Source organism: Astatotilapia calliptera, chromosome 9 (assembly GCF_964374335.1).
Source record: "Astatotilapia calliptera chromosome 9, fAstCal68.1, whole genome shotgun sequence".
In the NCBI taxonomy this organism is placed as follows: domain Eukaryota; kingdom Metazoa; phylum Chordata; class Actinopteri; order Cichliformes; family Cichlidae; genus Astatotilapia; species Astatotilapia calliptera.
This window is the reverse complement of record NC_137430.1, coordinates 33,023,078-33,037,795: the sequence shown is the minus strand read 5'-3', so window position 1 is coordinate 33,037,795 and position 14,718 is coordinate 33,023,078. Positions and strand designations below refer to the sequence as shown.

Sequence of the window (14,718 nt, the reverse complement as noted above, 5' to 3'; positions counted from 1 at the left end):
CTTCAGTCTAAATCTGATGTTTCTTTTCTCTGTTTTAATATGTTTTCCTCCCATAGGGGAGCTCAGTTATGGCAAAAATCATAAATGCTGGAGTTTGTCTGGGAGATAGGCCGAGACTTGTGGCGCGTCCCTTGGAAAGGGCAGCTGTGTGTGTGGGTGCAGATGTGTGCAATAAGACCTGTGTGGTAGCTACATGGAGCAGTCCTGATTATCTTGTTTTCATTAATCATTAACAGGCAGGATTGTAATAGAGATTAAAACCTGGCTCTGGCATCCTGTGTCCTTTGTTTGGGTCCTTTCCCCCTGTGACCAATAACAAGTAGAGGTTGGCAGACCTGCAGACTCCTCTGGATCAGAAAGGAGGATACTTATCTATATTTATGTAATGCTTCCTCCTTCGTTGACTGCGTAATGATATTTAGCTTTAATTATTTTACATATTACTGTAAAACATGCGTGGCTTCTTCTCTGCAGTGATGAAGGAATGAAATAACGTCCCTAAGAGCGCTGCTGCTTCTCAATCTAAAGTGTAAATTAGCTTCGTCTGTGTGCTGTCTGTGAGTTAATTGTTTAATGTGATGCTGTCCTTGCTTGCCGTGAATGGCTCCATCAGGGATCAATAAAGTATTTGATTGATTTATTGATTGATGGAGAGGGGATTGGACTCTGGCTTGCTTTCTTCTTCATTGAGGATTCGCCTCCATGCAGCCTGTTAATGAGGTCTGGTGCCTTTGTTCAGCCATCAGTTGGCGTGTTTGATAGAGCTGAGGTTGGCGCTCTGTGCAGACCAGTCCGGTTCTTCCATCCCAAACTGGGATTGTATCTTCATGGAAACAGGCCACCATCATGTAGAAAAGGAAAAATGAGCAGTGTGATTGTCTTACCTGGACTAAATATGTAAAACGGATCAAAATCGAAAATTGTGCTCCTGTTGACTCGGTGTTCCATGCAGTAGTGTCATCTGGTTATTTGTAAAACACCTTGTGCAGCTGTTGACATCGCAGAGGTGTCAGGCAGAGTGGGAGGGGGGGCAGGTGTGATTGAGCTTCATCAGGTTGGAGTCGATCGTGAAGAGTTTTTCAGGCTGATTGCTGCCCTTTCAAAGGGCCCGAGCGGCCGCTGAATGATGAGCGAGGTGAAGCTGGGGTTGTCCTGAGTGGCAGAACGCCGTCTCAGAGGACGTAATCATCCTGCGAGCGACGAGGCCGTTCAATCACAGCTCTGTCCCGATGCCCATAGATACTCCTGGCACTCAAATCAAACGCTCGTCAGCTCATGACTCGAGGATTCAAAATATACTCAACAAGTGTTTTCTATCATCAGTTTTGACCTAAAGAGGGAGGCCGCTTTTATTTGACTTCTTTACTAAAGCCTCTGCATCAGCACTGACGCATTTCGCAGCTCTATTACCATAAAATATGGAAGTTACAGCGTTATAGTCCTTAATTGTAATGTGCTCGGCAAGTTTATGCTTTGCAAATGTCACCAATGATTTTTTTTAAAGTGAAGCTGAAATGGACAGATGTGAAAATAAAATTATGTCAAAACTAAAGTGATTAATCCCACAGTGGCAAACACAGTAAGCTGGATGTTGAGCATGCTCAGTGACTTCTTTACAAACAGCTGCTCTGAGATTCATAGTCGTTAACCCTTTAAAGCCGGTCAGAGCGAGCATGCTCCGTTTTGTGTAACTATTTTTAAATCCCGGTAGCTCTGCAACCACGTGAGCTAGCGCAATAATTTTTTTTGCATATGAAACCGGAGGAGTTGTACTTACATCTTATGCCATCAGCTTGTCCTCGGTCACAGTTTCCTTCCACATATAGCTTTGAAAAAACTGCATAAAAAGCGCTTGCAGGAACAAAAACATAATATTCCAGAAACACGCTTTGCCGATCCGATCAGCTGTTCATAACACTTCCTACGTTGGAATAGACGTCAGCGTGAACTATCGCATGTCCGCCATGTCCTGCCCGAAACCGGAAGTGACGTCATTTTGCGAAAATGTAGTTTTTTACCATGAGGGCCTCATGAGCCTATACTGGTGTTTTTAAAAGTTATCTTTGACTTTATGACTTTCTGTGTCGTTTCTGGGATGCTGAGGACTCATATTGCACTGCTGGAAATAGTTTATTTTGATGCATATGCTGCTTTTTTGCAAATTTGCATTATAATATTTATTTTCGTTTTTCCTGCAGTGTATAAAAATTGGTGTATTTCAAAAATAAAACTATGAAGACACTCAAAATAAATTTTAAGTGTCTAGTTTGTGCAACTTTTTTGTATTTACAGTTTTGAGGGATAAGCCTCTTAAATTTCTCTAACTAGAAATATATGTTAAAAAAAACTAAAACGATTTTCAATTTTTTTGTAGTTTATTGCACTTTTTTGCAATTTATGTAATTACTATGCACTTAATGCAGACATATTATTAAAATTTGGGCTATAATGGTTGTATTGGTGTATAGCAACTTGAAATGCTCCCATAAATGGCTCCACAGCATGTAAAAATATAATATAAGCTCTGGCGGACTTGGTTCTATGGTAGGTCTTAAAGGGTTAATATTGGGAAAAATTATGATTCATAACACAACACGAGGATGTTGTTCTGGTGGTCAGTCAGCTGGTTTTTTTCTGACTATATGTGAGACGTCAGCAGATTTTGGGCTCGTGATTTACTTTTCAATCTACAGATTTCATATTCTGGTTTAATTTCAGCATTAGCAGTAAAAGCTAAAAATAACAATCATCATAATAATCCTGCTGTAAAGTTGAAGCTGCCATGCTGCTTATAATTATTAAAACCATTAAAGCTTTTGTAAACTTTGGAGAGGACTCAACAATGAAATGTGTCAGAAATATCTGAAATACTTCGTGTGTCAGCTCTACATTTTTGATGTTTGCAAACATGCACTGGTTTAAATTTTGTTAAGTTTAAACATAATCGTACACAGCACAACTGGATCGATTTATATTTTGATTTACTGAACTGCTACAATGCTTTGCATTTCTTTTTCCTGTGACTTGATGAACGAGTTTCCAGCAGCAGCAGCTCTGCTGGGTTTTGGTGACAGTGTGTTGAAGTGTGTTCGGTTTGATTCAGCAGGTTGTGGGAATAGATTAGATTACTATGTTCAAACTGGAAGTTTAAAGTAGGAAGTCATTTTTCATAGCTAACCTCTGTCCTCTGTCCTCTGTGTGTGTGTGTGTGTGTGTGTGTGTGTGTGTGTGTGTGTGTGTGTGTGTGTGTGTGTGTGTGTGTGTGTGTGTGCGCAGCTGGTATACTGGGCCAGTCAGCAGCAGGATCAGGATGAGAAGATGGCTGGCTGTGTGTTTCCAATGGGACCAGAGAGCTTTCAGCGCTTCACGCCGGACTCCCTGGCGGCCATCGAGCAGCGCATCGCCCAGGAGGAGTCCCGACGCAACAAACACTACCAGGAGGTGCGTCAAAACAAACACACACACACACACACACACACACACACACACACACACACACACACACACACACACACACACACACACACACACACACACACACACAAGCACAAGATGCTGGAGGGTAAACGTGGAAATAAAGAAGTGAGCCGTTATAAGCAGACAGATGTGAGATATTTCAGATGTGGTTTGTGTGTCTGTGTGTGCGTCAGGACCTGGGCGACGTGGAGCTCCCCCGGCCCCGGCCCGATCTGGAGGCAGGAAAACAGCTGCCACGCATCTTCGCTGACATCCCATCTCATCTGGTGGGCGTTCCACTGGAAGACATCGACCCATACTACTTCAAAGACAAGAGGGTAGGTCACCCAGAGAGAAAGTGTGTGTGTGTGTTTCTGGATGTACCTTCTCCGCTGTTGGAGAGGATCCCTGGAAGATTCTCTGAGGACCACAGGAGAGTTACCTAGTGTGTGTGTGTGTGTGTGTGTGTGTGTGTGTGTGTGTGTGTGTGTGTGTGTGTGTGTGTGTGTGTGTGTCCTGGATTGCTCAAATCTGTTTACATGGTAATATTGTGGAGACCATGTAAATAGGACAAATCAGCTGACTTCAGACTTCATGTAACCAAAAATATTTAGTCAAAGCCGATCGATTCCACAAGCAAGCAGGTGGAAGCCATTTTTTATTCTTTTTTTAGTTATATTTGATAAGTTATCTGATTAATATCGTGGGTTGATGTGAGATACAAACCATCCCAGAAGTCCGTGCTTTGGATTTGGTGAGTGGATTTCTATTATTTTTTAGTCTGCAATGGAGCAGACACTCTAGGACATAGGTGTCAAACTCTGGCCCGCGGGCCAAATTTGGCCCGCAGCCTAATTACATTTGGCCCGCGAAGCCATACCAAATTACTATTAGAGCTGGCCTACTGGTATTATACAGCTAATATATATATATTGTTTAGTATTAAGCTTTGCTTTTTCCATATTCAGTTTTTCAGCTAAACGTGTTTGAGTCCATAAGAAAAGATTCATTCTTATATCTGGAGGAATAAATATATTTCAATAAATATTAACGTTAGCCCGCGACTTTGTTCCAGTTTTGAATTTTGACCCACTGTGTATTTGAGTTTGACACCCCTGCTCTAGGACGATATCCTCTCTGTGATTGGGAAAAGTTGGTGATTTTTCAGTGATTGCATTGAATTTTTCCTGATTCTGAGACAGAAAAGCTCTCAGACAGATTGGCGAAGGTTTGGAAATAACTGCCGTCTAACAGACTAACATGTTTCAGTCGGTCGGAGTCAATCTGCACCGATGAGCACAACTCATCTGCAATGCATCTCTTTGAAATAGTTCTCGATTGGTTGGTTCTGGTTATTTTCTGAGCCCCTCAGGAGGAGGCTCAGAAAATAACCTCTGTCTCAGATCTGAAGTTCTGGTTGTGAGTAGCTAATGTGAATTGCTTTTTGTATGTATATTTTAAGATTTTGCAACACATCGCACAGTTTTGTGATTTTTGCCAGTTTTTCACAGTTAAACATGGTTTTATCACAAACTGATTGCATGTATATTTGCCAACTTAACCCCCTTCAATCACAAACTGATGGAAACACACTGATAGCACACCGACTTCATCCTGTTGCCACTTTATTGGCGTCTTGGTGAAAGTTGCTTTAAAGGATTTAAAAGTCATTTAGCTTAAACGTTTATTCCACATGGCTTTGATTGTTTTGGTTTTTCTGCAGTTGCCAGCCACTGTTTTCTCGCTGTAGATGTAGCTGTAGCATTATTTAGCACTAATTAGCCAATATGCTTTTCTCTAGCTAAGACTGTTAGCATTGGCCACAGATCTCCAAACCAGACGCTGGCTCATCCAGGTCTTATTCAGTCTTTGGGACTGACTAACTCCTGGAGCCAGCCTCCAGTAGAGCCTGCCAGGAACAATCTACATACTATTCTCAAAATTTATGTAAACTAAACTGCAAATCTACTGTTATAGAAAATACTACATGTATCAGATCTTATGGTTTGTTACATTTCAGAGAACTAAAATAATTTAAAGCAGATTAATCACTTCATTATTTACAGAAAGATTATACATGAAAAAATCTTAAAGCCATAGAGATGAACAGTTTACCCACCCTAAAACCACAAACCCAAGACACAGCACCCATATTATTTAGAAATAAATTCTAAGGAATAAAAATGGAGGCCTTGGCTCCCCGGTTCACTGCTTTAGTGCCTTTTTTGGCAGCACAGTGCATTATTAATAAAATCTGTGTATTTATGTATTTTTCTGTCTGGTTCTCCTGCAGACGTTCATAGTCCTGAACAAAGGGAAGGCCATCTTCCGTTTCAGTGCCACATCCGCCCTCTACATCTTCAGCCCCTTCCACCCTATCCGGAGACTCGCCATCAAGATCCTCGTGCACTCATATCCTTAAGTACACAAACTCTGCTGCTACTGTCTGTGCTTGCCTTATGATCTGCAGGGAAATGGCTGCGGGTGGGGGTCAGGGGTCAGTTACAGAGGAGCCTCCAGTGCTTTCAGTGTGTGCTGAAGGATGCTGTGTGAGAGAAGCCAGGCCACCCTGACGGCAACAGAAGCAGTTGTTGTGGTTGTTGTTCTGCCTTCGTCTGCTTCACTGCGTCTCATTGTGACTGACGGGGCAGCGATATCTCGGATACTGTTTTATTTTGATCACAACCATCAACACGCAGTCCCGTATAAAGAGACCATCACGCAGTTTCACAAGTAAAGATTAGAGGGTTAGAAAAGCTTAGCTTCATTCTTATCAGAAAATATTCAAATTAAAATCAGAAAATAAATATTAATATAAACTAAAAGTCAAGTTTAAAGAGCAGGAGGGTCTAAGACAAGGTTGCATCAAGGGAAATGTAGGCTCCAGGAGATTTGAACGTAATGTTTTAGTCTCTGCTGCTTTTCTTAAACAAAGTCCAGTCACACCACAAACAAACAAATAGATAAATTAGATAAGGATTTTAATGATTAATTGTTATATGTGAGTATTTATTGGTAGTATAGGATTTCAGGTTGTTGAGCAGTGTTAGGATTTGTCATTGTTTCCTTATTTTAGAGGTACGAGAACGCGTGAGCTGATCACAATAACAATCCCAGTTGCACTGATGATGATAATTATTCATTATGCTCCTGCTTTTTACAGAATTTGCTAGGGCAGTTATGTGAGCATTGACTGTACAGCAGTACATCTAAGGTCCTTAAAGATAAAAGACAGGGGACAGCTTCCTGGTGTTCGTTGAATGTGCTGATTGGTTGGCACCACAAAAAGTCAAGATCCTGTAAATCTACGTATACATACCGTGTATGCATGTGGGCCTGGCACACAGCCTGATTAATGATGCTGTATGTTAACTGAAGAGGTGAGAGATAAAGGTTTAATGGTCCAGCTCTGTGCTGACAGGTGAACGTACACAAAGTCTGTGTGATGGGTGGCATGCTAACTGCTCAGCTTATGTTATGTTGAAGGATAGCAGAACTAATGCTAACACGCTTTCAGTGTAAATCAAAACTCATTATTCTGCATGCCTACTGGAAACACATGAAACGTATTTAACAGTTCGATAAGTTCCTCTCTCTGGCCAGAAGAGGGCAGCTCCTCTGGAAACAGTCACTGTGAACACAACCGTACTACTCACTTGATTTTTCTCTCTTAGAAAATATTTAATGTCAGTAAAATACTCAAGTAAATGTACTCTGATTCCTAAGGGTCCTAATCATGCTCTGGTGTAATGGTGTAGGGGATCATTTGGTGTGGCAGCACCAGCCAATCATATGTTTGAAAGGAGTGGAGGTTGCTGCGTGTGGTAGGTGGGGGACTGTGCCACCCCCATGGTGTGGTGTGGATACTTCCCTGACAGTAGAGTAAAGCTCACATTTGAATACTCCAGTTGTGTTGGTGAACGTATCTTGTTAATTAAGGCACTAAGGTTCTCATAGCTTTCAAAAATGTTCCATATTTCACTGTAATCAAAGTTGCGTACGATTAAAATATCTGTTAGCTTAACTCACAGATGTGTAAAGTTAAAATAAGCAAGTGTTTGCTGTCGGTAGTTCAGATGATTTTTTTTTCAGCGAGGTTAGTTAAAAACTGCCATCCTCATTAATATCAGTTAAAAGCAGATGCTTTTTGCTAGCCAAGCCAGCTAGCTGGTCCAAAAGTGACGTCTAGTTTCAGACTGCTAAGATGATCCTGGGCTAAACGGGTCGGTCTACACAAAGTCTGTGTTAAGCTGATTCTTAACAAATCAGATCTGGCTGTAAACAGTCAGGGGATGCCTTTTATGAATAAAGTGAATACCTTGACCTATTCAGCTAAAGGCCAATTCCTGCATTTCTGTGCTCAAAACTCTTTAATTTCACAGATTAGAGCTTTTCTCATTGTAAAAAAATGGAAGCAGAAAAACAAAAATAAAGCGACTGTTCAGCGTTTTATGGAAAAAAGTTAAACAAATGTAAATTATTAATGTGAAATAAAAAGACTTTTTATTTGATAAAAATACATAAAATAGCATCACTCTTATCAGAATATATTTATGCAAGACATTACAGGTCTGCATACCAATAGTCATCAGATATTTGTCGGAGACATTAATGGTGTAATCGTTGTTTGGCTGCTTTAGACAGACAGACGTCTCTTTACATCCTCCAGTGGTGAGTTTATACTGGGTCCCACAGCTGGACGGTCTCCAGGCACACGCATAGTAATGACAGCATATTAAGCGATCATGTCAACTGACTGTGTGTGTGTGTGTGTGTGTGTGTGTGTGTGTGTGTGTGTGTGTGTGTGTGTGTGTGTGAGAGCGAGATAGAGAGAGAGAGAGACAGAATCAGAGGGCTCGTACTGTCGGTCGTATTTCTGAGCCAGGTATCATCTTGAGCTGTCTGGTGAGCCGTAAACATGGCCAGTAAATACTGCACAGCCTTCATCAAGGTGGCACACATGCACACACATGCACACAGGTGAATATACAGGCATTACAGGGACACACACACACAGAAATATTGGGACTATAATCTCTCTGCTGACCAAATCTCTGAGTTTGTTCCTGGAGGAGTGTCGACCTTTGACCTTTGACTTATAGCCTGTCAGGAGCTCTTAATATGTTTGCTTGTTGTGGTTTCTTAACACCTGTAGGCAAGCCGGAGTGTAGTCTGGATTTAAAAATTAAGAAGTCGTGAAAAAATCAGAAATATACATATCGTATAATATACATGTGACAAATTAAAGGAAAATCTGAATAAATTAATGAATTTAAAAAAACCCACAATGAATGCAGGTGTTTCCACACAGGTGCTCTGCCTGTTGTAATTGAGCAGTTACCATCCATTCATGCTCTGTGGAGTGTGCACACCCAGCTGATCCTGATTTTGTTACAAGCTGTCATGAGGAAAAGGTCTAAGTGACTCTGAAAAGGGGGCATTTATGTGACGAGCGTCACTGTCAGCTTCTGGCTCAGCTGCTTTCAGCAGGAATATAGATGGAGCTTCTGGGTTTTAAAACTGAATTCTTTCAGTTGCCACCAGGGGGCGATGCCTGCAGTTGGAGAAAGACTAAAAAGTCTACACAAAAGCCTTTCCCTGACTTGAACTCTGTAAACTGCTCAGTTTGTCACCTCACTCGCTCATTTTGGGTCATATTGAAGGAAAAAAGAATCCATTTTTATAAATTTTATTTTAAGGTTCAGGAAAGAGGATTATCTGGGATTAGCCAATGAGCACTTGATTTCTCAGTAAGACCCGCCCATCTCTCGTATTGATGGGAAATATGAGTAATACAAAACTCCAGCATTCACAACAGGACTTAAGAAACTATAGTGGGTGACATCAGTGTGGCTGCATCAGGTCAAATTCAGATTTCACATTCAGATTGTCACGGCTAACGGGGTGAGCCGTGTAGAGGAAATAAATGAGGATACACTCACATAAGACACGGACCTTCACAATAAAACAGGAAACAATTCACGAGGACGCAGACTTGACACCAAACTAAATCTACACTAAACACAAGGGCACAAGACACAAAACCTAAGAACAAAACCCTAAACCAGAATAAATTGAAACATAGGATATAATATTCAAAACAAGATAACAAAAGAATCAGAAGTCATAATACAGAAGAATACTAAAACATAAGGAACTGAATGAAATGACCTAGAACCGTAACACAGATTCATTACATCACAGATCCATTGCTGAGCAAAATTATGTGACAAACAAGAAAACCTCCATAAAAACTGGAGCGGGTTTAAAAAGACTTTAAGGCAACCAATAAAATAAACAAATTCGTCTTTCATAGCATCTGTATTCCGGGACAATTTAAGCTACCGGTAGGAGTTTTCACCATCACCATCCTGGTGTTTGAACTGGAAATGCAGACTGAACACTGAATGCTCATTGGCTGATGGAATATTGTTTCCTTTTTGACAAAATAACCGCCTAAAACACAATGTTGTGTTTACAAATACTGAGCTCTTAAAATCAAAAGAAAACAGTTTCCTTGAGGTTACAGGAAGTGAGGAGTCGCCCCCTGCTGGCAATTAACAAGAATGCAGAATTAAGTCACTTCAGTTTTGGGATCTGTAAGCTCCAACTTGGCGCTACTGTATTGTGGTATTGACTAATTTTTGCGGCCACACTCAAGAGGCCATTCGAGGAACAGAGTCAGCATGAGGCTGTCGTTATGAAAGCAAATGCACGTTTCGAGTTCAGTGGTTTCCAAACTGCAGATGCACTGGTTTACAAAAACCTGGGGAAAAAAGGCGATGAGTCATCGTTCTGCATACACTCGGCAAATCTGCGACTTCATGTGCGGCGAAGAGAACGATTCAGGCCTGAACGCTTGACTTCTGCGGTTAGGGGTCGAGGGTGACGGTGTTGTTCTGTAGGTGGGGCTGGTTTGGTGGTAAGAGTCACTTCAGATCAATTGTTGACCCCACCCCCTCCCCAATGTAAGGGGCACTTTCATTGTTTCTATAGATGCTACAGAAACCAGCTGGCCCTCCACAGAGAGAAATGATTGGTTCATTAATCATAGTTACTGGCAGGAAGTTTATGGCAGCAATTATGATAACATTTTTTAAGCACACAAATCACTCGATCCAGCCTCTGAATGGTGAAGATGTCTTAGTTTAACTTTCCCAGTTTGCTGTTACAATAAAGTCTAAGTTGTATTTTTTGTGTGTGGCTGCTATATGACTTTATTATGACTATATTTGCATAGCTAGATTATTAAAATAAAAGACACATGATTAATTTGCATAAAAATGGAACTAAACCACATTAAATGACTTTACAGTGAACAACAGCAGGTGATATGATCAGGAAAATGTACCCTTAGTGTTAGTTACAAAGAAATCCCAACTTTGGTTGTGTATAGTTTATGTTGGCCTGTTAGTTATACAGATCTGAGTTTAAACCCAGAGTGGAAAACATGCTCCACCTATAAGTGTGTAATCCAAACTACTGGAAAGATTTTCAAAGTGTGAAAGCTGCTTTGAAGAATTGAATATCTTCAAATTTTCAATCAAATTAATTATTAATGCTGGTTTCTGGTAGCAACAATAAAGCTACACGTGAAGGTTTTGCAGCTCCACTGAGGACTGTAAAAACATGTAATATGAAATTAACATCGCCTTGAAATTAAGATACCGTCATTAGATGTGAACCTTTAATTCTAAACGATGCACGAAAGTCAGCTTTTTCCCTACTGGTTTTACTGGTTGGTACCACGTATGATCAAACTGGGCTTTATGTTGGTCAGGGTTAAACTGCAACAATGAGTCATATCCTGTCTGGTTTCCATTTGATGCCATGAACGAGAGGAACTGAGTGACACACCGAGGACATGGCACACTCTGAAGGAAGCTCCCATCTTTAAGCATTCTCTGCTCTAAATGTCATCATAATTTACAAATGAAACATTTGTTTTTTATTTAATAAGCCTTTCAACTACAGATTAAGACCATAAATTCATCAGGAGAGCATTCACTGAGGTCAGAGATCAAGTTGAGCAGCAGGCTCGTTTTCTCATAGATTTCCATACCAAATGACTCGCCCCCTGCTGGACATCAGGAGGGTAGCAGTTCTAAGGCACTTTCAGCTAGTTATCTAGTTAATTTCAGACTTCAGATGATAACTGCTTCCATTGTGGATAGATTTTTTAGTTGAGTGCAGGGGCTGACATTAAATGTGAATCCAGATGTACTTTAGGACGCTTTACTGACTTTCGAAGTTAGAGGCTATAGCTGTGGGTTTTTGGCCCGTCGCCCGCGCACCAGCTCCACGCTGGCGTCCGCCTCAGGCCCCAGACGCCAGGCCAACATGACAGCTATTACTTCACACCCAAAACTCAACCCACCCCCCTTATCCTCACCTCACACCCGTCTATTTTTACCGTGGGAGGCGGCTGCTGGTGTTGAGAGACGTTGAGCTGGCGGACACGCTGCTGTTGTCAGGGGAATAAGTGGGTTCAAGAGGTCATCAATGGAGGTGCGGCGCTGCTGATGTCCACGTTGTGTGTGCGTGCTGTTCTGAGAGATGAAATAAAAATTAGTGTGTGTTGTGTGGAGGAGGTGCACGATGTAAGGGTACAAGCTGCGGTGCTGAAGTGGAGTTTTAGTACGTGTTTGTGCTTTAGAAGTGTTTGTGTGTGATCAAGTGTGTTCTGGATTTGTGCCCAACCACAGTGGCGCCACTATGACAAGCTGCTGTTTGAGGTGGACACACACACACACAAATACACTCATGAACCGCTGTGATATTAGAATACAGCGATTGTGTTTTTCTGAAGGCAAACCGTGTTATTTCCCATGGGGCCTTGCTCCTGAGGACAGTCATTTGATTTTTGCATCCCATGAGGCATTGCTGTGGGACCCAGAGCTGCTCTGCAGCCACCAGCTGCAGTGCCGTTGTGTTTTAATTGTGTTCACGTTGAACCAAAGTGAGTCAATAAGCTTTGTGTTTGTTGTGTGTTGTTGCTGAGTTGTTGTTGTGGATTTGTGTGAGCTTTAAAGTCATGTCTGTTAAACCTCTGAAGTCCAAGTCATCATAGTTGGTAACCCAATCCTCGCCCTATATTTTGGAGAATTGCGTTTTGGAAAGAAAAAGTGATTCATGTCAGTCAGAATAATTATTTTCTTTATTTCATGATTATCAAAATGTTGGGAGAACAAATCAATAAAAACAATATTCTGATTTGTTCTTATATATTATGACCAAAGTTAGGACCTTTATTTTTTTATATTAGCTTTTGAGGCAACAGAGAAAAACCCAACAATCATATGACCCCCTATGAGCAGCACTTTGGCGACAGTGGGAAGGAAAAACTCCCTTTTAACAGGAAGAAACCTCCGGCAGAACCAGGCTCAGGGAGGGGCGGGGCCATCTGCTGCGACCAGTTGGGGTGACAGAATGAAGTCAGAATAAAAGACATGCTGTGGAACTCTTCTGAGTTTATCCTTTTGGAATTTCCTCTTCCTAGCCCCTCTTTCAAAATAAAAGCCTTTAGGACAGGCAGTGGCATATGTTTAACTGGACAGCTCAACTGAAAGAGAGAAAAAATGAGGGAAGAATGGCGGAGATGGACAAATGTGGAAAGAGGGAGAGAAAAAATAAAACCGGGGTAGATTATAGACAGGAAGACAGATCCCGTGGTGGGTGTGGGAGGTATAATGATATTACCGGTATGGTGGCCTGGGAAGTCCATAACAGCAGGTCTATCATTACCCCATAATTAGCTTCTGGCTCTGTGGCGGCGGCGGCGGTGAGGGGACATTTGCGTTGTTTGTCAATTGGTAACAGTATTATCTCGCCGCCTGCCACAACGCTCCAGCAACATCATTACAGCCGGCACTCAATCAACAATTACCCCGCCGCTCAAACAAGTTTCAGCTGGAGTTTGGGCCGCTTTCACACAGGGAGTATGTTCCTTCTGCCAAATTACAATAATTATGATTCATTTATAGCTGTGATTGACAGCTGAGTGAGGTCTCATGAAGTCTCTCCCACCTCATCGAGCGCGGTGTGCTGAACGTGGCAGGTGAAGCTGATATTTAACATGTACTGTTGCCTTCTGACAGTTTGGAAAGTTACTGCTCCCCATTATATGATGATTAGACAAGAGTGGGCCTTTCCTCCCATCGCCGCTGTTAATGGCATATTAATTTGCTGTATTGAATGTGGCAGGCATTGGAGGGGAGCGCTGAAACACACATGCTAACTCGACACAGCCTTTCAGTTCACTTCATCTTTATTTAAGCCCTAATGGGAAATCAGTGAAAGGTATTTAAAAAAAAACGGCACATGTAAAATCACTTCAGCATGTTGTGGCAAAAAGAGACATTTTTACACTTACATTTCAGCCGTTTAGCTGACACACTCCAGAGAGACTCACAATGAGAGAACAAGTCATAAAAGCCTCGGTTCCTCGATCACCAGCGTCACACTGAAGTCATTTCCATTTTATATTTGAGCTGCTGCTTTTATCCGCACTGACTAGGAGCTGAAAATCACAGAAAAGTATACTAAATTGACTCTCTCGCAGTTCTCTTTTGTTCTCTGTGCTAAATTTCGACCTCTGTCCAGCCAACAAACTTTACAAGACTATTTGCAAAATTTAAGGTTGTTGCAGGTAAAATATCTGACTGTTTATCCCATCCAGGCTGTTTATCAAGAGCTTTGTAACACAAACTCAAGAACTATCATTTAGAATAGAATAGAATAGAATTCAACTTTATTGTCACTGCACATGTCACAGGTACAAGACAACGAAATGCAGTTTGCATCCATCCAGAAGTGCTTAAACTATACATATATAGAGAAACTATAAAGAATATGAAATAAAAAGCTATAGAGAAATGTGAACTATGCAGGTTATAAACAGTTGTAGAATTAAAAATTATCGTATGTACAGAATGATTATTTAGACAGTAGTGCAGTTAAGATAAGTGAGATATGTGGATAATTCCTACAGAGGCTATATAAAGTGCTAGTGGTTGTGTGTGTATGTTCAGTCCATGTGTTAACGTGGGTCAGATGTCAGGAGGCAGAGTTCAGGAGTCTGACAGCTGTGGGGAAGAAGCTGTTCCGGTACCTGGTGGTCTTAGTCCGGAGGCTCCTGTGGCGCCTCCCAGAGGGCAGGAGGGTGAAGAGTCCATGTGATGGGTGACTGGGGTCTGGTTGCTTTTGTGAACAATTTCACCTGATGACAAGCAACCTTCAGCAACCAGCTGCCAAACAGTTGGG

The 14,718-nt window shown here is 41.5% G+C and overlaps 2 protein-coding genes and 1 long non-coding RNA gene across 3 annotated transcripts in view; 2 read left to right on the top strand and 1 right to left on the bottom strand.

The window, feature by feature from the left end:
* Window positions 1–14,718, bottom strand: part of LOC113029618 (uncharacterized) — a 430,622-nt gene that overhangs the window by 192,265 nt on the left and 223,639 nt on the right. The window lies entirely within an intron of this gene.
* Window positions 1–14,718, top strand: part of LOC145431199 (uncharacterized) — a 190,416-nt gene that overhangs the window by 113,319 nt on the left and 62,379 nt on the right. The gene's annotated exons all lie outside the window — the stretch shown is intronic.
* Window positions 3,284–5,878, top strand: LOC145431195 (sodium channel protein type 2 subunit alpha-like). The gene is made up of 3 exons (XM_080306822.1): window positions 3,284–3,441; window positions 3,621–3,794; window positions 5,750–5,878. Exons 1-3 carry the CDS (start codon window positions 3,319–3,321, stop codon window positions 5,876–5,878), a joined length of 426 nt encoding a protein of 141 aa, XP_080162948.1. The 5' UTR covers window positions 3,284–3,318.